Here is a 25332-nt window from a genome sequence, read left to right on the forward strand (position 1 = left end):
CCTCCATGAGGAAGACAGTGGATGAGAAGGTTGATGATACTAGATGGTTATAAACAACCTCCATGAGGAAAGTTGATGAGATGGTTGATGATACTAGATGGTTATAAACAACCTCCATGAGGAAGACAGTGGATGAGAAGGTTGATGATACTAGATGGTTATAAACAACCTCCATGAGGAAAGTTGATGAGAAGGTTGATGATACTAGATGGTTATAAACAACCTCCATGAGGAAGACAGTGGATGAGAAGGTTGATGATACTAGATGGTTATAAACAACCTCCATGAGGAAAGTTGATGAGATGGTTGATGATACTAGGTGGTTATAAACAACCTCCATGAGGAAAGTTGATGAGAAGGTTGATGATACTAGGTGGTTATAAACAACCTCCATGAGGAAAGTTGATGAGAAGGTTGATGATACTAGATGGTTATAAACAACCTCCATGAGGAAGACAGTGGATGAGAAGGTTGATGATACTAGATGGTTATAAACAACCTCCATGAGGAAGACAGTGGATGAGAAGGTTGATGATACTAGATGGTTATAAACAACCTCCATGAGGAAGACAGTGGATGAGAAGGTTGATGATACTAGATGGTTATAAACAACCTCCATGAGGAAGACAGTGGATGAGAAGGTTGATGATACTAGATGGTTATAAACAACCTCCATGAGGAAGACAGTGGATGAGAAGGTTGATGATACTAGATGGTTATAAACAACCTCCATGAGGAAAGTTGATGAGAAGGTTGATGATACTAGATGGTTATAAACAACCTCCATGAGGAAGACAGTGGATGAGAAGGTTGATGATACTAGATGGTTATAAACAACCTCCATGAGGAAAGTTGATGAGAAGGTTGATGATACTAGATGGTTATAAACAACCTCCATGAGGAAGACAGTGGATGAGAAGGTTGATGATACTAGGTGATTATAAACAACCTCCATGAGGAAAGTTGATGAGAAGGTTGATGATACTAGGTGATTATAAACAACCTCCATGAGGAAAGTTGATGAGAAGGTTGATGATACTAGATGGTTATAAACAACCTCCATGAGGAAAGTTGATGAGATGGTTGATGATACTAGGTGATTATAAACAACCTCCATGAGGAAAGTTGATGAGAAGGTTGATGATACTAGATGGTTATAAACAACCTCCATGAGGAAGACAGTTGATGAGAAGGTTGATGATACTAGCTGGTTATAAACAACCTCCATGAGGAAGACAGTTGATGAGAAGGTTGATGATACTAGATGGTTATAAACAACCTCCATGAGGAAGACAGTGGATGAGAAGGTTGATGATACTAGATGGTTAAAAACAACCTCCATGAGGAAAGTTGATGAGAAGGTTGATGATACTAGATGGTTATAAACAACCTCCATGAGGAAAGTTGATGAGAAGGTTGATGATACTAGATGGTTATACACAACCTCCATGAGGAAGACAGTTGATGAGAAGGTTGATGTTTCTGTGAGGATAAAGACTAGCAAGTTATGCAATCTGAGTTTTATGCAAATTAAAAATTGATTTAAATGTGTTCATCTGGTGTGTCTCGGAAACTGCACCTGAAAAGAATCAGTTTCCGCATAGTTGTCAGTTTCTGCCCCTGGCAATAACTATCTCAATGATCTATCTCCAGATGTAGGATCTTAATCTGATCACTCTGTTGCAGGAGAACTTTCCTACAATGCAGGAAATGTAAAACATCTAGTGTATTTGAGGTTAAAAAAGGCTTCTGAAGTTTGTAATTTCCACTTTTAAATTTCAGACTTGATTTTTTCTTACGAAAAATGTACCAACCCCTAGAAAAATGTCCATTGATTGTAATCCTCATAATAATTCAAATTTTCTGTTGCTGCAGGATTATTTTCTTGCTGTAGCAATCTGCCTCAAATTAAATGTAGAAGTCATTCAATTAAATGGAAAATATTATTCAATGTGTCATCGACAATACTGACTGACATATACCTCATTCTTAACTACTTTGCGTAATTTGGGTGCTTTGCCATTACCCATTTGCTCTAGCACTCCAACCTGCTAAAGGTGCAGTCCTTTAACAGAGCAGCTCAGTAGGCAGCGACTGCTCGTTTCAACACAGAACATTATTTATGAAGAAAGGAGCAGCTTTAGAGATACTGACCTGGTAAACAGGAGTGATGCGAGCGCCGTGTTGACTGAAGGACTGATGGTAGTGACGTGTCCTGGCCTCAGGGCTGCTGCCAGTCTACTCCTAGTGGAGGCTTTATGTGACGGGGGGAGAGAAAGAGAGAGGGGGGGGGGGGGGAGAGAGGGAGAGAAAGAGAGGGAGAGATTAAATGCATGTGTGTGTACAGATCTAGGATCTTAAATTTGAGCCAGTTTGCTACAGCAGGAAAATAATCCTGCAGCAACTGGAAATGTGGATTATAATTAATGGGCATTTTTGCAAGGGAAAATCAAGTCCAAAACTTCAACGTGGCAATTACAAACTTCAGAAGCCTTTTTAAACCAGAAATAAACTACATGTTTTACATTTCAATTTCTCCTGCAACAGGGTGATCGAATTAAGATTATACATACAGTATGTATGTATGTTGGCCTGTATAGAGTTCATAATATCCTCTGTGACAGCCAGTCACCCAGAGAGATCTTCAGCATGTCCTATGTGACAGCCAATCACCCAGAGAGATCTTCAGCATGTCCAATGTGACAGCCAATCACCCAGAGAGATCTTCAGAATGTCCTATATGACAGCCAATCACCCAGAGAGATCTTCAGAATGTCCTATATGACAGCCAATCACCTAGAGAGATCTTCAGAATGTCCTATATGACAGCCAATCACCTAGAGAGATCTTCAGAATGTCCTCTGTGAAAGAACAATCACCATCTTGACTGCGCAGCTCTGACATCTCCTCTCATTACAGAACAATCTCTCTCTGACTGCACAGCTCTGGAGATGACAGGGGAGCAGGAGAAGATAGCCATGTGACTAGTTACCTCTCTAGTTACCTCTCTATAACAAAGCTGTCCCCAAAGACTTTAAATTGTCTTCCTGTGCACGTGTTCCATCTTCCATGATCACTGGTCTGGCTGAACATGGCAGGAGGTGCCAACAAGGTGTAAACCCATCCACTCATTCAATGAAGGAAAGGAAGACATTAAAATAGTGAAACACAGACTTAAGAGTGCGGGATGGACGTATGGATGAAGACAAAGGGGAATAATCAAACTCCCTCGTGGAGTTTTTGATCAACATCACAAGGAAACGTTGCAGAAAAACATAGAAAACAAAATGCAAACAGAGGCAAAAGTATCCCTGCTTCCATTTGATGGAATCCAATCCAGGAAGGAGGGCAGTTTGTCACTTGGACTGAAGGTGAGATCAGGTCACTGTAATGCATCTTTGATAATGGTTACATCTGTACTCTATGAATGAATTAAACACGGTGTGGTTGAGGCACAAACAACAATTACCACTCCAAAATCCTCCCTTCATCACTTACACTATATCTCAGGGTGACTTACTGCTGAATAAATATACCCTTTCCCAGAAAATGCATCTCTCATCTCTCCACCCTGATTGGCTTAACAGTAATTGAAGAGCGAGGAGAAACAAAATTCTGACCGATGAGTGAGAAGAGTGTTCAGCTCAACTCCAGTTATATCTACTGTATGTGATGCAGTGTTTCAACCACTGAAGCTCTCCAGGTCTCCACCATCCCAGCTTACCTGAATGGGCTTTCATCCAGTATTTAAAGACTTCCTTTGGTCCCATTCAACACGGTAGAACTGCCTTAAACTCACACCAGGTAAGGATGATAGCTTTTATCTGTTGGGATTTTCCTGTTTAATAGGGCTGACAGAGAACTTCCTGGTTATTTCCCTCACGGTTATTCAACAGCTCAGCTGAGTACATTGGATTGACCTACTGCTAGGAGCGCTGGTGCATCATTTCATCATTGGTGGTATGAGTTACTATAGTTACACGAAGGTGAACTGCGTCCTGGGAAAGGGACATGTACTAGCGGCTGCACTCAGAGAGCTGGTACAGAACACTCAATTAGATCTGAATTAACGGTGGGAGGAACTAGGAGTTTATTACTTTCACCATCTTGGTTTGAATGAAAACGGAAAAGACCACCTGTAACAGAGGGACGATATGGCATTGTGGGAAAACAGAATAAATCCACCCTTATTTAATAAAAATACACATCTAAACTGTTATTTAATAAAAAAGACATTTCCCACTGTTATTTAATAAAAAGACATAACCCCAATGTTATTTAATAAAAAGCACTCTGCTCCGGTTCACCCAGATGGTTTGGTTATGATCAGCAAGAGATTTCAAATGAGTAAGCATGTGGTCATGGTCAAACACAACATGGACCCATTTAGGTCATTTCAACAAACCAGCCATGAGGGACAATGAAGTCATCCCCAACTGTAATGGCTTCTCCTGCTTGATATCTATTGAAGATATTATGTAATATCCCATCGTAGCTCACTTTGCGCACCACTAATGACTGAATGACAGTGAATGGTCAACCCTTTACTGCTATTGGTTTCACTTCTCCTTCTGCAGCCTTCCCTCATGTGAGGCTCCACTGGAAACAGAGCTTCCCTGTATCCCTACAACTTCAGTGTGTGCAGATCTGAATGTTCTGGATGGAGCCTTCTCCATTTAGTTAGTGTACACCTATCCACTCCACTGCAGACCTACATATGTGACTGGGTTTAAACCCATCTGTGTGTCACACGACTGTGTTAGCCCATTGAGCTAGAGACTAGACATTAGCTCTGGAAACGAATAAGGCTTCAGGTCTCAGGCATGTTGACTCATCACTAGAGTGTAGTTTCATTGAACCACCTCCATCACATAGACACCAAAGTGTTAACAGACAGCTGGTTAAAAGATTGTTTTTTCCCCCACCAGGTATAACAAGTGTGAATGTTATTTCCCAGCATACACTGTGGTTGTTTTCGACCTCTGTTTACACCCCTCATTGAGCATCCTATGGCATCTGTCGGCTGAAGTGATGACTGACTTTTGAAAAGTGTATAAATCCACAGGGACACAAAGGCTGCAGATTGATCATTGGAATGGATTAGTGAGTGGGGGGTGGGGTTCGCTCCGAGGGGATTTGAGGTGATATTGAGTTGCATTGCTGGTGTAGCAAAGTAATTTTTGACAGGAGGAATAGCTGTGAGAGTGAAAGAGTGGTGATATTTAATTTTCATGAGTGTGAACAGTGCAGCAGAGCAATTAGCGACAGTCGTGTTTCAGCGTATAGAGCCATCGACTCGCTAAGTGAAAAGAGAGTATCAACAGCAACACTGGGACCCATGTGAGCACATGGTAAAATGTAAACAGAACCTTGACATCTTAGGTTCATTAGTAGACTGGTTCTATGTTGACATCTTAGGTTCATTAGTAGACTGGTTCTATGTTGACATCTTAGTTTCATTAGTAGACTGGTTCTATGTTGACATCTTAGGTTCATTAGTAGACTGGTTCTATGTTGACATCTTAGGTTCATTAGTAGACTGGTTCTATGTTGACATCTTAGGTTCATTAGTAGACTGGTTCTATGTTGACATCTTAGGTTCATTAGTAGACTGGTTCTATGTTGACATCTTAGGTTCATTAGTAGACTGGTTCTATGTTGACATCTTAGGTTCATTAGTACACTGGTTCTATGTTGACATCTTAGGTTCATTAGTAGACTGGTTCTATGTTGACATCCTAGTTTCATTAGTAGGTTCCATTTTGACAAACTACCATTTTATCATTCCTACAACAAAACAAACCCCAATAAATTCCAGAAAATAGAAGATGAAAGAAACAGACCATAAATACTATTGCCTCTGGTTATTAGCCCATACCTTCACTGTGGCCTGGGTCCTCTTTTATCAACCGTTCGTAAGCAAACATCTGTGTACTAACCATGCATGGGACCATTTCCATGCAAAGTGTGAGATTTATCAATATGAACTATCGCTTGAGTGTGTGAAAATGTATGCACAGCCATGACCATGTGTATGCACAGCCATGACTATGTGTATGCACAGCCATGACCATGTGTATGCACAGCCATGACCATGTGTATGCACAGCCATGACCATGTGTATGCACAGTGCCAAGTGGTGGAATAAGGGAACTGCTTGTCAAGTGTAGAATGGGGAAAATACACTGAGTATACCAAACATTAAGAACACTAAGAACATTAAGATCCTAATATTGAGTTGCACCACCCCCCCCCCCCCCCGACTTTGCCCTAATTAATCTAGTCAATATGTCGGGGAATGGACTCTACAAGGTATCGAAAGCGTTCCACAGGGATGCTGGCAAATGTTGACTCCAATGCTTCCCACAGTGTTGGCTGGATGTCCTTTGGGAGGTGGACCATTCTTGACACACGTGAAACTGTTGAGTGTGAAAAACCCAGCAGTGTTGTAGTTCTTGACACCTACCCTGTTCAAAGGCTATAGGTATCTGACAGCTCTCAATGAGCCAACGTTACATCAGCATCTGACAGCTCTCAATGAGAGAACGTTACATCAGCATCTGACAGCTCTCAATGAGCCAATGTTACATCAGCATCTGACAGCTCTCCATGAGACAATGTTACATCAGCATCTGACAGCCCTCAATGACACAATGTTACATCAGCATCTGACAGCTCTCAATGAGCCAATGTTACATCAGTATCTGACAGCCCTCCATGAGACAATGTTACATCAGCATCTGACAGCCCCCAAATGAGACAATGTTAAATCAGCATCTGACAGCCCTCCATGAGACAATGTTACATCAGCATCTGACAGCCCCCAATGAGACAATGTTAAATCAGCATCTGACAGCCCTCCATGAGACAATGTTACATCAGCATCTGACAGCTCTCAATGAGCCAATGTTACATCAGCATCTGACAGCCCTCCATGAGACAATGTTACATCAGCATCTGACAGCCCCCAATGAGACAATGTTAAATCAGCATCTGACAGCCCTCCATGAGACAATGTTACATCAGCATCTGACAGCCCCCAATGAGACAATGTTAAATCAGCATCTGACAGCCCTTCATGAGACAATGTTACATCAGCATCTGACAGCTCTCAATGAGAGAATGTTACATCAGCATCTGACAGCCCCCCATGAGACAATGTTACATCAGCATCTGACAGCTCTCAATGAGACAATGTTAAATCAGCATCTGACAGCTCTCCATGAGACAATGTTACATCAGCATCTGACAGCTCTCAATGAGCCAATGTTACATCAGCATCTGACAGCCCTCCATGAGACAATGTTACATCAGCATCTACAGCCCTCCATGAGACAATGTTACATCAGCATCTGACAGCTCTCAATGAGCCAATGTAACATCAGCATCTGACAGCCCTCAATGAGACAATGTTACATCAGCATCTGACAGCCCTCAATGAGAGAATGTTAAATCAGCATCTGACAGCTCTCAATGAGACAATGTTACATCAGCATCTGACAGCCCTCAATGAGAGAATGTTACATCAGCATCTGACAGCCCTACATGAGACAATGTTACATCAGCACCTGACAGCCCTCCATGAGACAATGTTACATCAGCATCTGACAGCTCTCAATGAGAGAATGTTACATCAGCATCTGACAGCCCTCAATGAGAGAATGTTACATCAGCATCTGACAGCCCTCCATGAGACAATGTTACATCAGCATTTGACAGCCCTACATGAGACAATGTTACATCAGCATCTGACAGCCCTCAATGAGAGAATGTTACATCAGCATCTGACAGCCCTCCATGAGACAATGTTACATCAGCATCTACAGCCCTCCATGAGACAATGTTACATCAGCATCTGACAGCTCTCAATGAGCCAATGTTACATCAGCATCTGACAGCCCTCAATGAGACAATGTTACATCAGCATCTGACAGCCCTCAATGAGACAATGTTACATCAGCATCTGACAGCTCTCAATGAGACAATGTTACATCAGCATCTGACAGCCCTCAATGAGATAATGTTACATCAGCATCTGACAGCCCTCCATGAGACAATGTTACATCAGCATCTGACAGCCCTCCATGAGACAATGTTACATCAGCATCTGACAGCCCTCCATGAGACAATGTTACATCAGCATCTGACAGCCCTCAATGAGAGAATGTTACATCAGCATCTGACAGCCCTCCATGAGACAATGTTACATCAGCATCTACAGCCCTCCATGAGACAATGTTACATCAGCATCTGACAGCCCTCAATGAGAGAATGTTACATCAGCATCTGACAGCCCTCCATGAGACAATGTTACATCAGCATCTGACAGCTCTCAATGAGAGAATGTTACATCAGCATCTGACAGCCCTCAATGAGAGAATGTTACATCAGCATCTGACAGCCCTCCATGAGACAATGTTACATCAGCATCTGACAGCTCTCAATGAGCCAATGTTACATCAGCATCTGACAGCCCTCAATGAGACAATGTTACATCAGCATCTGACAGCCCTCCATGAGACAATGTTACATCAGCATCTGGCAGCTCTCAATGAGAGAATGTTACATCAGCATCTGACAGCCCTCCATGAGACAATGTTACATCAGCATCTACAGCCCTCCATGAGACAATGTTACATCAGCATCTGACAGCTCTCAATGAGCCAATGTTACATCAGCATCTGACAGCCCTCAATGAGACAATGTTACATCAGCATCTGACAGCTCTCAATGAGACAATGTTAAATCTGCATCTGACAGCTCTCAATGAGCCAATGTTACATCAGCATCTGACAGCCCTCCATGAGACAATGTTAAATCAGCATCTGACAGCTCTCAATGAGACAATGTTACATCAGCATCTGGCAGCTCTCAATGAGCCAATGTTACATCAGCATCTGACAGCTCTCAATGAGATAATGTTACATCAGCATCTGACAGCCCTCCATGAGACAATGTTAAATCAGGGGTTTCTGCACTATGATGCCATCAATGGGTTCCCAAATACAGACCAATAGCAGGCACCCATGACACCATAAATACAAACGGACCAATAGAAAGCACCCAAGAACGCCATAAATACGAACGGACCAATAGAAGGCACCCACAACGCCATAAATACGAACGGACCAATAGAAGGCACCCACAACGTCATAAATACGAACGGACCAATAGAAGGCACCCCCGACGCCATAAATACGAACGGACCAATAGAAGGCACCCACAACACCATAAATACGAACGGACCAATAGAAGGCACCCACGACGCCATAAATACGAACGGACCAATAGAAGGCACCCACGACTCCATAAAAGCACCATCCCAAAACGAGTTGAACTGTGTGAACAGAAAAGGCTTCCACTCTTCATGTGCAGGTGATGTGATGATGAAAATACACTGCTGAATGTGGTGGCCAGGTGGAACGTACGACTTCATTCTGCAGAACAGCCATGTCGGCCTCTACACCACCAGGAGGCAGCTGATGAGGATGGACGGCTTATTGCTGAGTGTTTCCTACTCTAGTTGAAGTATATTTACCGTTGCTAAAGCAACTTGAATTGTCCTAATGGTCCTCTCCCTGTAGCTATGTTTTCATTTGGCCGTTGCTAAAGCAACTTGAATTGTCCTAATGGTCCTCTCTCTGTAGCTATGTTTTCATTTGGCCGTTGCCTAGCAACTTGAATTGTCCTAATGGTCCTCTCTCTGTAGCTATGTTTTCATTTGGCCGTTGCTAAAGCAACTTGAATTGTCCTAATGGTCCTCTCTCTGTAGCTATGTTTTCATTTGGCCGTTGCTAAAGCAACTTGAATTGTCCTAATGGTCCTCTCCCTGTAGCTATGTTTTCATTTGGCCGTTGCTAAAGCAACTTGAATTGTCCTAATGGTCCTCTCCCTGTAGCTATGTTTTCATTTGGCCGTTGCTAAAGCAACTTGAATTGTCCTAATGGTCCTCTCCCTGTAGCTATGTTTTCATTTGGCCGTTGCTAAAGCAACTTGAATTGTCCTAATGGTCCTCTCCCTGTAGCTATGTTTTCATTTGGCCGTTGCTAAAGCAACTTGAATTGTCCTAATGGTCCTCTCCCTGTAGCTATGTTTTCATTTGGCCGTTGCTAAAGCAACTTGAATTGTCCTAATGGTCCTCTCCCTGTAGCTATGTTTTCATTTGGCCGTTGCTAAAGCAACTTGAATTGTCCTAATGGTCCTCTCCCTGTAGCTATGTTTTCATTTGGCCGTTGCTAAAGCAACTTGAATTGTCCTAATGGTCCTCTCCCTGTAGCTATGTTTTCATTTGGCCGTTGCTAAAGCAACTTGAATTGTCCTAATGGTCCTCTCCCTGTAGCTATGTTTTCATTTGGCCGTTGCTAAAGCAACTTGAATTGTCCTAATGGTCCTCTCCCTGTAGCTATGTTTTCATTTGGCCGTTGCTAAAGCAACTTGAATTGTCCTAATGGTCCTCTCCCTGTAGCTATGTTTTCATTTGGCCGTTGCTAAAGCAACTTGAATTGTCCTAATGGTCCTCTCCCTGTAGCTATGTTTTCATTTGGCCGTTGCTAAAGCAACTTGAATTGTCCTAATGGTCCTCTCCCTGTAGCTATGTTTTCATTTGGCCGTTGCTAAAGCAACTTGAATTGTCCTAATGGTCCTCTCCCTGTAGCTATGTTTTCATTTGGCCGTTGCTAAAGCAACTTGAATTGTCCTAATGGTCCTCTCCCTGTAGCTATGTTTTCATTTGGCTCACAAATGAATGAGCCAAAATAAAACATTTTGGTTGTACTCAACCTCTGACACCAGCACCTCTATTTCAGTCTGGGAAAATGTTATTTTTCTAAGCCCACAGGCTTTAAAGGGATGATTAGGGGCGTTTAGAAATGCAAACAGCCAAGGTTGTGCACGAGCACTGAGGCTGAGAACAACGGTTATCTCCTACCGGTGTGGTTATGACACTCGTAGGATTGTTTGATAAATCACACTTTTTCCATGCATACAACCATTCTAAATTCCGTTCGTGGGTAGTATTTTATAGTTTCTATAGTTTTTATAGTTTCTACGCAATGTTGATAAATGGAGGCCCCTAATCCGTAAGATCACCTCCATCTAGTTAGTGTAGATGCCCTTTAACTATGGACCAGAGCCGCAGCCTATTGAAAAAGTCTGTAGTTTATTCATCTGCAGAAATGACTGTATGTATGTTTGTTCACATCCATTATTTATAGAATATATAGGTTAACAGTCCTACAATCTAAGCTAGATGCCCTCAATCTCACTCAAATCATCAAGGAACCCACCAGGTACAACCCTAACTCTGTAAACAAGGGCACCCTCATTGACGTCATCCTGACCAACTGGCCCTCCAAATACACCTCCGCTGTCTACAACAAGGATCTCAGCGATCACTGCCTCATTGCCTGTATCCGCTACGGAGCCGCAGTCAAACGACCACCCCTCATCACTGTCAAACGCTCCCTAAAACACTTCTGTGAGCAGGCCTTTCTAATCGACCTGGCCCGGGTATCCTGGAAGGACATTGACCTCATCCCGTCAGTTGAGGATGCCTGGTCTTTCTTTAAAAGTAACTTCCTCACCATTTTAGATAAGCATGCTCCGTTCAAAAAATGCAGAACTAAGAACAGATATAGCCCCTGGTTCACTCCAGACCTGACTGCCCTCGACCAGCACAAAAACATCCTGTGGCGGACTGCGCTAACATCGAATAGTCCCCGCGATATGCAACTGTTCAGGGAAGTCAGGAACCAATACACACAGTCAGTCAGGAAAGCTAAAGCCAACTTCTTCAGGCAGAAGTTTGCATCCTGTAGCTCCAACTCCAAAAAGTTCTGGGACACTGTGAAGTCCATGGAGAACAAGAGCACCTCCTCCCAGCTGCCCACTGCACTGAGACTAGGTAACATGGTCACCACCGATAAATCCATGATTATCGAAAACTTCAACAAGCATTTCTCAACGGCTGGCCATGCCTTCCGCCTGGCTACTCCAACCTCGGACAACAGCTCCCCCCCCCCCGCAGCTACTCGCCCAAGCCTCTCCAGGTTCTCCTTTACCCAAATCCAGATAGCAGATGTCCTGAAAGAGCTGCAAAACCTGGACCCGTACAAATCAGCTGGGCTGGACAATCTGGACCCTCTATTCCTGAAACTATCCGCCGCCATTGTCGCAACCCCTATTACCAGCCTGTTCAACCTCTCTTTCATATCGTCTGAGATCCCCAAGGATTGGAAAGCTGCCGCAGTCATCCCCCTCTTCAAAGGGGGCGACACCCTGGACCCAAACTGTTACAGACCTATATCCATCCTGCCCTGCCTATCTAAGGTCTTTGAAAGCCAAGTCAACAAACAGGTCACTGACCATCTTGAATCCCACCGTACCTTCTCCGCTGTGCAATCTGGTTTCCGAGCCGGTCACGGGTGTACCTCAGCCACGCTCAAGGTACTAAACGATATCATAACCGCCATCGATAAAAGACAGTACTGTGCAGCCGTCTTCATAGACCTTGCCAAGGCTTTCGACTCTGTCAATCACCGTATTCTTATCGGCAGACTCAGTAGCCTCGGTTTTTCGGATGACTGCCTTGCCTGGTTCACGAATTACTTTGCAGACAGAGTTCAGTGTGTCAAATCGGAGGGCATGCTGTCCGGTCCTCTGGCAGTCTCTATGGGGGTGCCACAGGGTTCAATTCTCGGGCCGACTCTTTTCTCTGTATATATCAATGATGTTTCTCATGCTGCGGGCGATTCCCTGATCCACCTCTACGCAGACGACACCATTCTATATACTTCCGGCCCGTCCTTGGACACTGTGCTATCTAACCTCCAAACGAGCTTCAATGCCATACAGCACTCCTTCCGTGGCCTCCAACTGCTCTTAAACGCTAGTAAAACCAAATGCATGCTTTTCAACCGTTCGCTGCCTGCACCCGCACTCCTGACCAGCATCACCACCCTGGATGGTTCCGACCTTGAATATGTGGACATCTATAAGTACCTAGGTGTCTGGCTAGACTCTAAACTCTCCTTCCAGACCCATATCAAACATCTCCAATCGAAAATCAAATCAAGAGTCGGCTTTCTATTCCGCAACAAAGCCTCCTTCACTCACGCCGCCAAACTTACCCTAGTAAAACTGACTATCCTACCGATCCTCGACTTCGGCGACGTCATCTACAAAATTGCTTCCAACACTCTACTCAGCAAACTGGATGCAGTTTATCACAGTGCCATCCGTTTTGTCACTAAAGCACCTTATACCACCCACCACTGCGACTTGTATGCTCTAGTCGGCTGGCCCTCGCTACATATTCGTCGCCAGACCCACTGGCTCCAGGTCATCTACAAGTCCATGCTAGGTAAAGCTCCGCCTTATCTCAGTTCACTGGTTACGATGGCAACACCCATCCGTAGCACGCGCTCCAGCAGGTGTATCTCACTGATCATCCCTAAAGCCAACACCTCATTTGGCCGCCTTTCGTTCCAGTTCTCTGCTGCCTGTGACTGGAACGAATTGCAAAAATCGCTGAAGTTGGAGACTTTTATCTCCCTCACCAACTTCAAACATCTGCTATCCGAGCAGCTAACCGATCGCTGCAGCTGTACATAGTCTATTGGTAAATAGCCCACCCATTTTCACCTACCTCATCCCCATACTGTTTTTATTTATTTATTTTTATTTTTCTGCTCTTTTGCACACCAATCTCTACCTGTACGTAACCATCTGATCATTTATCACTCCAGTGTTAATCTGCATAATTGTAATTATTTGCCTACCTTCTCATGCCTTTTGCACACAATGTATATATAGACTCCCCTTTTTTCTACTGTGTTATTGACTTGTTAATTGTTTACTCCATGTGTAACTCTGTGTTGTCTGTTCACACTGCTATGCCTTATCTTGGCCAGGTCGCAGTTGCAAATGAGAACTTGTTCTCAACTAGCCTACCTGGTTAAATAAAGGTGAAATAAAAAAATAAATAAAATAAAAAACCCACTCGTTCAACTACTGACTCAAGGGACTGAATGCTCACATAACACCAATGTTACCATTCATCTGGCATCAGAGTCAATACACACATCTAGCTATCTACGGTATATGTGCAGTATTTTCTCATCTACAGGAACGTTTTCTGGTACATTCTGCTATTCTGCACTCATCCCAACCCCCCCAAACCGTAGCGGCTGACAGCCATAAATAACAGTGTCCGTACCAAATCAACACTGTACCCACAGCATGCCATTTCTATTCAGTTTCATTTTATAACTCCCTCTTTCAGGGTGAATTTATCAGCTGCAGAAGACTGGAATTGGCTATTTAATCCATTTGGGGATACGGGTAGGAGGGAGGGTGCGGGTAGGAGGGGAAGGGTGATGGTAGGGGAGGGTGAGGGTAGGGGGGAAGGGTGAGGGTAGGGGCGGAAGGGTGAGGGTAGGGAGGGGTGAGGGTAGGGGTGGAAGGGTGAGGGTAGGGGAGGAAGAGTGCCGGTAGGGGAGGAAGGGTGAGGGTAGGGGAGGAAGGGTGCCGGTAGGGAAGGAAGGGTGAGGGTAGTGGGGAAGGGTGAGGGTAGGGAAGGAAGGGTGAGGGTAGGGGGGGAAGAGTGAGGGTAGGGGGGAAAGGGTGAGGGTAGGGGGGGAAGGGTGAGGGTAGGGGGGGAAGAGTGAGGGTAGGGGGGAAAGGGTGAGGTTAGGGGAGGAAGAGTGCCGGTAGGGGAGGAAGGGTGAGGGCAAGCAGGAACCAGAGGCACAGTTTAGCCATTATATATCCCCATCTAGATTTGCTGGGTGTAAATGTTTAGATATTCATTTGGCCCCTATCAGAAATCCAGTTACTGTCTGTGTGTATATGTACTATAACAACTGCTGTAATTGACAGAGTTTCAGAGAGAAAAAAGGAAGACTGGTGCTCTGATTGCTTTGCTCTTTGGCTCTCCCGAGCAGAAATATTTCAGACAGAACCACTGTTCATGTCACGGTACTTTGTGGCCTATTGATATGATATGATTGATTTACACCATGGCGAGATGCATTTTGTTAATCCTGTTACAGCCCTCAAATAAAATCTATGTAAATAAATCACTTGAAGATCAGCAACTGGTGTAGTTTAATAATATATATTTTTCTCATACCCATCAGCCTTGCCTGGTGATACCCCATCATACCCATCAGCCTTGCCTGGTGATACCCCATCATACCCATCAGCCTTGCCTGGTTATGCCCCTCATACCCATCAGCCTTGCCTGGTGATACCCCTCATACCCATCAGCCTTGCCTGGTGATACCCATCATACCCATCAGCCTTGCCTGGTGATACTCCTCATACCCATCAGCCTTGCCTGGTTATGCCCCTCATACCCATCAGCCTTGCCTGGTGATACCCCTCATACCCATCAGCCTTGCCTGGTGATACCCATCATACACATCAGCCTTGCCTGGTGATACCCCATCATACCCATCAGCCTTGCCTGGTGATACTCCTCATACCCATCAGCCTTGCCTGGTGATACCCCTCATACCCATCAGCCTTGCCTGGTGATACCCCTCATACCCATCAGCCTTGCCTGGTGATACCCATCATACCCATCAGCCTTGCCTGGTGATACCCCATCATACCCATCAGCCTTGCCTGGTTATGCCCCTCATACCCATCAGCCTTGCCTGGTGATACCCATCATACCCATCAACCTTGCCTGGTGATACCCATCATACCCATCAGCCTTGCCTGGTGATACCCCTCATACCCATCAGCCTTGCCTGGTGATACCCCTTCATACCCATCAGCCTTGCCTGGTGATACCCCATCATACCCATCAGCCTTGCCTGGTGATACCCCTCATACCCATCAGCCTTGCCTGGTGATACCCCATCATACCCATCAGCCTTGCCTGGTGATACCCCTCATACCCATCAGCCTTGCCTGGTGATACCCCATCATACCCATCAGCCTTGCCTGGTGATACCCCATCATACCCATCAGCCTTGCCTGGTGATACCCCTCATACCCATCAGCCTTGCCTGGTTATGCCCCTCATACCCATCAGCCTTGCCTGGTGATACCCATCATACCCATCAACCTTGCCTGGTGATACCCATCATACCCATCAGCCTTGCCTGGTGATACCCCTCATACCCATCAGCCTTGCCTGGTGATACCCCTTCATACCCATCAGCCTTGCCTGGTGATACCCCATCATACCCATCAGCCTTGCCTGGTGATACCCCTCATACCCATCAGCCTTGCCTGGTGATACCCCATCATACGCATCAGCCTTGCCTGGTGATACCCCTCATACCCATCAGTCTTGCCTGGTGATACCCCATCATACCCATCAGCCTTGCCTGGTGATACCCCATCATACCCATCAGCCTTGCCTGGTGATACCCCTCATACCCATCAGCCTTGCCTGGTGATACCCCATCATACCCATCAGCCTTGCCTGGTGATACCCCTTCATACCCATCAGCCTTGCCTGGTTATGCCCCTCATACCCATCAGCCTTGCCTGGTGATACCCCTTCATACCCATCTTTAGTCTGGCTGTACTTAATCCCACAGAAATGGGTCACAGGCATGCTGCTAGTAAACAATAGGGAGAGGGATGAATGCTATTGAGGACTAGTGGAAAGGGTCCACTTCTGGGGCCTAGCAGCTTAGACACAGAACACCATATGCTGTGTACCCAGCCTATTCTGCATAAGCAGTTTCCATGCAAACTTGACTCGTAATCACTAGGCTCCATCTGTTTCACACTGTACCGCGCAAGAAGAAAAATAACAACACCTAGGCTCCTCAATAACAAGCTGTCATTGGCCCCATAAATATGCCACTAAAGTAGTAGGTGCTACTGTATGTTTGGTGTCGTGGATATTCAGAATGAGAGACTTTGTCATTTCTTCAAACAATCATCTTCATTTAATATCGATTTCATTATTGCAATAATGAGACCAGCCAACCCAACAGTCTTGACTGTTAGGCCGAGGAGCCTAACTTTTACAGAAATGCCGAGTTCTTTATATAGCGGACACTAAGAATGCTTAGTCATGGTTGCTTCCACCATTCCCCTGCAGTTTGGGGTCGCCATAAGCCACTCTGTGTTCATCCTGTCGTTATCTGCACGGGGGATGTTGTCTTAACCCCACCCTTACATAGTCTCCCAGATGCAAGAATGATTTTGAGACAACGAGGGATTGTTCCACTCCTAAGCTATCTCTAGTAAAACCCATTCTTGACCATACACCCAGATTAGCTGTAGGGAGCTATAGTGGAGAGAATACAAACTCAGCATTAGTAGGACAGAAATGTCTTCCCATTCGTTAAGTAACTATTAATATCAAACAAATCAGGCAAATACCTAATCTGGTGGAGGAGGCCTCAAACTCGTGTCCTCAACAACACAACACACTCTGCAAAACTCCAATTACATTCATTGTCGGATCTAGTAATACTGTATGTATGCAGCTAGCTATGCAAATCCGTTTGAATGTCAACATACTAGGCCTTCCTGTATCTCTTTCCTCTTCCTGTCTGTTGTTACCATGTTGCCTGTCTTTCCCTCTCACAGTACTATTCCTGTTCAACTATACCCCTGATTTGGTTACTAATGGGTCGATCTATGCCCCCCCTCCATCCTCTTGTTTAGTCTGACCCTGGGGAATGTAGAAGGAGACAGTGGAGGGGCCTAACCTTTAGCCATCTGGAGAATGGGGGTCTTTGTGATCACTGTATTCATTTGCAAATGAGTGCCGGGTACAATCAAATTGTACTACTTTGTGTCTGTCATTTTGTGCTTGCATCCCCACCTCTTCTTGTGCACGCCCCCCCCCCCCCCCCCCCCCCCCCCCCCCCCCCCCCCCGGGGAGCCGATGAGTTTGTTCCTCAGTCCGAACAGAGCGCTCTCTGCACCCTTATCTCTCCACCCCAAATGTTCCAGTGCTCAATGTCAGCAAACATGGAGGTAAACAAACCGTACGCCCATGTATACTTAAACACTGGTTTTGTTATGTCATATCCTTCACTCTAATCTTGTAGCTGTAGTGTGTCTCACTGGATCGCTGCTGTAATGAGTTCTGCTATGTTATTTGATGATATCCTATTCTAAGTGAATCACCACACGGAATGTCTATTGTTTATTCAAAATGCTTGGAGTTAACTGCTTTAGTAAGAGTATACAGATGTGTGTGATTGCTCTACAGATGTGTGTGATTGCTCTACAGATGTGTGTGATTGCTCTACAGATGTGTGTGATTGCTCTACAGATGTGTGTGATTGCTCTACAGATGTGTGTGATTGCTCTACATATGTGTGTGATTGCTCTACAGATGTGTGTGATTGCTCTACAGATGTGTGTGATTGCTCTACAGATGTGTGTAAATTGTAAATAATTTGCCTCTATGGCCTATTTATTTCCGTACCTCCTTAATCTTACTACATTTGCACACATTGTACATAGACCTTTTCTATTGTTTTATTGACTGTACGTTTGTTTATCCCATGTGTAACTCTGTGTTGTTGTTTTTGTCGCACTGCTTTGCTTTATCTTGTCCAGGTCGCAGTTGTAAATGAGAACCTGTTCTCAACTTTTCTAGCTGGTTAAATTAAAGTCAAAGAAATCAAATAAAAAATTGTAATGACATGGTTTGAAGTTACTTTTTGGGCATGACAATTAAAGCCTGCCAACTGGGAGGCATAGAGGTACATTACATTTAGGTCAGAAATGTATCATTTAAGCAGTTTGTGGCAGTGGCTAGTTTTAACCAAAGCTTGGATCGCAGTCACTCTTTGTCCATAGACTGATTAGCTTTCAAGGGAAAGGAAACAAGTATAGAAAAGTGTCATTTGGCTGAACTAGTCTTTTAAGTCAGTAATAATATGGCTGAACTAGCCCTTTAAGTCAGTAATAATTTGGCTGAACTAGCCCTTTAAGTCAGTAATAATCTGGCTGAACTAGTCCTTTAAGTCAGTAATAATTTGGCTGAACTATCCCTTTAAGTCAGTAATAATTTGGCTGAACTAGTCCTTTAAGTCAGTAATAATTTGGCTGAACTATCCCTTTAAGTCAGTAATAATTTGTCTGAACTAGTCCTTTAAATCAGTAATAATCTGGCTGAACTAGCCCTTTAAGTCAGTAATAATTTGGCTGAACTAGTCCTTTAAATCAGTAATAATCTGGCTGAACTAGTCCTTTAAATCAGTAATAATTTGTCTGAACTAGCCCTTTAAGTCAGTAATGATTTGGCTGAACTTGTCCTTTAAGTCAGTAATAATTTGTCTGAACTAGCCCTTTAAGTCAGTAATAATTTGGCTGAACTATCCCTTTAAGTCAGTAATAATTTGGCTGAACTATCCCTTTAAGTCAGTAATAATTTGTCTGAACTAGTCCTTTAAGTCAGTAATAATCTGGCTGAACTAGCCCTTTAAGTCAGTAATGACTGAATTTAAGGATGATTAATCAACATAAAAAAAAGTGAATTCTAAAATCAGACAAAACAGTCAGGGGCACTCAAATGGACATTTAAACCAACTAAGCCTAGAAAGATGAACTCGTCCAAAAACCCTCTTTGAGAACTCGTATGTGGCTTCCCCATGGCACTTAATAAAAGCCTGTTCTGTTCATGCCCATGGTATCAGGTGCTCTGATATAGGTGTTAACCCTTTTGTGGATTTCCCATTTGGAACATTTTCCTGTAATCCTGCAGAACACGAGGTCAGTGGGTGTAAACGGAAAGAGAAACATTTTTAAAAGGGTTTATGATGTCATTTCAAGCCTCCCTCCCAGCGTGCTCCACAGGAGGTCATGACATTCTGCGTGAACCTCAACGCTGTCTCTTCCCTCCTCCTTCTTCTGATAGGTGGAAACTTTATCAGCATACAACCCAAACTTGGTTGCAATTGGCTATCTAGAAAATCATGCTGTTTCACCACATATCTTGTGGCATTTGTTCAGACACGTAGAACGTCTCAGGCAGAGTGCATTTTAATGACCGAATTCTTAAAAATCCTCTTAAGCGGAACAGAATTAAACTCCCGAACCCACTCAAATGAACCAGTAATTAAAGAGTGTGACTCTGAATGGATGTGTACATATACAGAGGAAGGAAAACAGTATGTGTTACCATGGTTTCACAGAGTGAGAGTGAACACGGATGCAGATCATGGCAAGGACACAAAGCAAAACCATCCATGTTACACTTCCTGACTTACACACATATACAAATCAAAGTGCTAACCTCTTTAACACATTTGTCAAAATCCTGTCATTTGTTTTGTACTATTATGCTATCTTCTAGCATCTAATTAGCACAAGCTATGTAGCATGTTTTCCCCACTATACAGATGCCCCTCAGTATGCAAGTTGCTCGTAAAACCATTTCCTGCGGTCAAATGACCTGGTGGCTTCCAGGGTGGAATGTTTCTTAATATTTTTCCGTTTCATAATTAATCAATATACTTTTTTTTAAAACCGAGAAAGTCCAGTGTTTCTATGTCAAACGGATTAGATATGTTTTCAGTCTTCTGTGATGCATATAAAGTGTAATACTGGGGTGCAAACTCAACATTGAATACGTTTGAACTCTTTTAAGCCCATAACCATGTGTGTGAGGTGTATACTTTTGTTTCGGAGTAAATTTGTTTATGACTACCAAGAAACACTCTGTGTGACCCTGATTTAGCCCACTGCAGTAACACTTCTGTGTGACCCTGATTTAGCCAACTGCAGTAAAAAGTTCTGTGTGACCCTGATTTAACCAACTGCAGTAAAATGTTCTGTGTGACCCTGATTTAGCCAACTGCAGTAAAAAGTTCTCTGTGACCCTGATTTAGCCAACTGCAGTAAAAATTCTGTGTGACCCTGACTTAGCCAACTGCAGTAAAATGTTCTGTGTGACCCTGATTTAGCCAACTGCAGTAAAAAGTTATGTGTGACCCTGATTTAGCCAACTGCAGTAAAGGTTGCTAGTTATTATATTAGTGTCCATTAGCGGTTAGCATACGGTAGGTACACTGTAGAGCTCAGTATCTGGGCCTTGCTACAGCCCTGTAGAGCAGTGTTTGTTCTCTACTTGCTCACCTACTCCAATAGATAATGCTAATCCCATGTAAAGGTTGACTCCTGGTAATAATTAAGGACTCTCATGAGCAATTGCACTTAACTGAAGCATGCAGATACAGTATTAGCCGGCTAGCTGAATATGCACCATTTTTTTTTTCAATCATCTTGTGGCATAATACTTAACCAAACAACGTCAGAGAAGAAAATAAAAGAGGCGTTGTGGGATATATCCCATTTGCTTCTAAATAAAGACCGTCAAGCTCTCTCTGTTTCCTGAGTGTAATTCATTAGTAGAGTAATAGTATGTCACGGTCCACTGGAGCCGCTCTACCAGCTAGTTTGGCTGAGCCTATGTTGCAGATTGGGGGCTGGATCATTAATTCTGCTGATCCAGTAATATAATGAGCATAACCTTGGTGTTTCCCTTGAAACACCACTCTGTATCCCCACAGCATATTCATCTCAGGACAGTCAACACAAAGAGAACGTGGAGGGTTCAGGAGCAGACTGCGGTTCCCATACAAAACAACAAGGAAACAAGCGGACCATTGAACTAAAGAGAAAAGCAGTAAGTAGACTAAAAAAGCAGCGGAAGTGAGCAGTGACAGACAGGAGTACAGACAGGAGTACTGACAGGAATACTGACAGGAGTACTGACAGGAATACTGACAGGAGTACTGACAGGAATACTGACAGGAGTACAGACAGGAGTACAGACAGGAGTACAGACAGGAGTACTGACAGGAGTACAGACAGGAGTACAGACAGGAGTACTGACAGGAGTACTGACAGGAGTACAGACAGGAGTACTGACAGGAGTACTGACAGGAGTACAGACAGGAGTACAGACAGGAGTACTGACAGGAGTACTGACAGGAGTACTGACAGGAGTACAGACAGGAGTACTGACAGGAGTACTGACAGGAGTACAGACAGGAGTACAGACAGGAGTACTGACAGGAGTACTGACAGGAGTACTGACAGGAGTACAGACAGGAGTACTGACAGGAGTACTGACAGGAGTACAGACAGGAGTACAGACAGGAGTACTGACAGGAGTACTGACAGGAGTACAGACAGGAGTACTGACAGGAGTACTGACAGGAGTACAGACAGGAGTACAGACAGGAGTACTGACAGGAGTACAGACAGGAGTACTGACAGGAGTACAGCCAGGAGTACTGACAGGAGTACTGACAGGAGTACTGACAGGAGTACAGACAGGAGTACTGACAGGAGTACAGACAGGAGTACTGACAGGAGTACAGACAGGAGTACAGACAGGAGTACTGACAGGAGTACAGACAGGAGTACTGACAGGAGTACAGACAGGAGTACTGACAGGAGTACAGACAGGAGTACTGACAGGAGTACAGACAGGAGTACAGACAGGAGTACTGACAGGAGTACAGACAGGAGTACAGACAGGAGTACTGACACTGTGAAGGCTTCAGTCATCAATAAGACTGGGCAGCTTTAGTTGGACATGTCACCCTTGAAACCAACTTTATCAAACATGTTCAACTTATAACTTGGGAGAGTCCACAGATTGGAATGTGCTTCCTGTTTTTTGTCAAAGCGAGACCTCACCGTATTCCCGTGTGATCGGCCGCAATGACCACGAGATCTCGTGGGAACACAGTCAAAACTGGAAGCCATTTTGAATCTGTCAAACTGCCAATGCTAGCTAGATAAACTAGATGGATATATTACTTTTAAGGCTGGAGAACAACACAATTCCATGTGTAACTCTGTGTTGTTGTATGTGTCGAACTGCTTTGCTTCATCTTGGCCAGGTCATAGTTGTAAATGAGAACTTGTTCTCAACTAGCCTACCTGGTTAAATAAAGGTGAAATAAATAAATAAATGGAGTCTGGTAACTTGAAAAATTGAGGAGGATGGTATAGTGTGTTTAAAAAAAATCGATAAAGACTAATTATTTTAACCTAAAGCATTTGATAAAGACATTTATAGTACAATATTATGGGGAATGAGAATGAGAGGGATACTTGTTGGAAAGGGATCACAGCAGTGACTGAATGAGGGTATGAAGCATGAGTTGAGGTGTTCAGAGGCTTGACGTCAGTGCAGGACAGGATTTGACTGGGAAGACAAAAAACAATAACACTACACAGTCAGACAAAAGAGCTAATAATGAGTTAGTCCAAGTAAGGAGTCAAATCATTCATTTGTAATAATGTGATTGTGTACAGTGCCTTGCGAAAGTATTCGGCCCCCTTGAACTTTGCGACCTTTTGCCACATTTCAGGCTTCAAACATAAAGATATAAAACTGTATTTTTTTGTGAAGAATCAACAACAAGTGGGACACAATCATGAAGTGGAACGACATTTATTGGATATTTCAAACTTTTTTAACAAATCAAAAACTGAAGAATTGGGCGTGCAAAATTATTCAGCCCCCTTAAGTTAATACTTTGTAGCGCCACCTTTTGCTGTGATTACAGCTGTAAGTCGCTTGGGGTATGTCTCTATCAGTTTTGCACATCGAGAGACTGACATTTTTTCCCATTCCTCCTTGCAAAACAGCTCGAGCTCAATGAGGTTGGATGGAGAGCATTTGTGAACAGCAGTTTTCAGTTCTTTCCACAGATTCTCGATTGGATTCAGGTCTGGACTTTGACTTGGCCATTCTAACACCTGGATATGTTTATTTTTGAACCATTCCATTGTAGATTTTGCTTTATGTTTTAGATCATTGTCTTTTTGGAAGACAAATCTCCGTCCCAGTCTCAGGTCTTTTGCAGACTCCATCAGGTTTTCTTCCAGAATGGTCCTGTATTTGGCTCCATCCATCTTCCCATCAATTTTAACCATCTTCCCTGTCCCTGCTGAAGAAAAGCAGGCCCAAACCATGATGCTGCCACCACCATGTTTGACAGTGGGGATGGTGTGTTCAGCTGTGTTGCTTTTACGCCAAACATAACGTTTTGCATTGTTGCCAAAAAGTTCAATTTTGGTTTCATCTGACCAGAGCACCTTCTTCCACATGTTTGGTGTGTCTCCCAGGTGGCTTGTGGCAAACTTTAAACGACACTTTTTATGGATATCTTTAAGAAATGGCTTTCTTCTTGCCACTCTTCCATAAAGGCCAGATTTGTGCAATATACGACTGATTGTTGTCCTATGGACAGAGTCTCCCACCTCAGCTGTAGATCTCTGCAGTTCATCCAGAGTGATCATGGGCCTCTTGGCTGCATCTCTGATCAGTCTTCTCCTTGTATGAGCTGAAAGTTTAGAGGGACGGCCAGGTCTTGGTAGATTTGCAGTGGTCTGATACTCCTTCCATTTCAATATTATCGCTTGCACAGTGCTCCTTGGGATGTTTAAAGCTTGGGAAATCTTTTTGTATCCAAATCCGGCTTTAAACTTCTTCACAACAGTATCTCGGACCTGCCTGGTGTGTTCCTTGTTCTTCATGATGCTCTCTGCGCTTTTAACGGACCTCTGAGACTATCACAGTGCAGGTGCATTTATACGGAGACTTGATTACACACAGGTGGATTGTATTTATCATCATTAGTCATTTAGGTCAAGATTGGATCATTCAGAGATCCTCACTGAACTTCTGGAGAGAGTTTGCTGCACTGAAAGTAAAGGGGCTGAATAATTTTGCACGCCCAATTTTTCAGTTTTTGATATGTTAAAAAAGTTTGAAATATCCAATAAATGTCGTTCCACTTCATGATTGTGTCCCACTTGTTGTTGATTCTTCACAAAAAAATACAGTTTTATATCTTTATGTTTGAAGCCTGAAATGTGGCAAAAGGTCGCAAAGTTCAAGGGGGCCGAATACTTTCGCAAGGCACTGTATGTGATTGACTATACATACAGTAAAGAGAGAAAATGGATAGAGGTACTCACAGTGCTTGGAGGAGAAACACTCAATGTGCCAGTGGATGAACGGGCATATGAGACGTGGCTTCAGTTCATGTCAGGAGAAAGTTGACAATGGCAGTAGAGTGGAGTTGTCATCACCTCTTAATCAGTGAACAGGAGGGGACTGAGCTGTAAATACAAATAGCAGATACATTCCATTACAGCTGTGCCACTGTAGGTTTGGACAACGAGTTTCTCTATGAACTTAAACTCAGACATCCCAAAATTCCTGAAGTCAAACACAAACTGTGCATCTCGCTTACTTGACACATCAAAGTAGCCCAAGAAACATTCCTGAACAAAGCCCCGATCATCCACATACATGACTATAATTGACAACTGCAAGCAGCACACTGGTGGGGCAATTTTTAACAGTTGATC

The 25332-nt window shown here is 43.7% G+C and overlaps 1 protein-coding gene across 1 annotated transcript in view; it reads right to left on the reverse strand.

Annotated features, from left to right (window-relative positions):
• Positions 1-22710, reverse strand: part of LOC118944430 (keratin-associated protein 6-2-like) — a 52641-nt gene extending 29931 nt beyond the window's left edge. The window contains exons 1-2 of the mRNA XM_036963632.1: positions 22642-22710; positions 21794-22448 (exon numbers count right to left, since the gene is read on the reverse strand). Of these exons, the coding sequence (XP_036819527.1) occupies positions 21794-22448; positions 22642-22710 (724 nt within the window). The remainder of the gene's footprint in view (positions 1-21793; positions 22449-22641) is intronic.
• Positions 22711-25332: the final 2622 nt, after the last annotated feature.

This window comes from Oncorhynchus mykiss, chromosome 26 (assembly GCF_013265735.2).
Source record: "Oncorhynchus mykiss isolate Arlee chromosome 26, USDA_OmykA_1.1, whole genome shotgun sequence".
Lineage (NCBI taxonomy): Eukaryota > Metazoa > Chordata > Actinopteri > Salmoniformes > Salmonidae > Oncorhynchus > Oncorhynchus mykiss.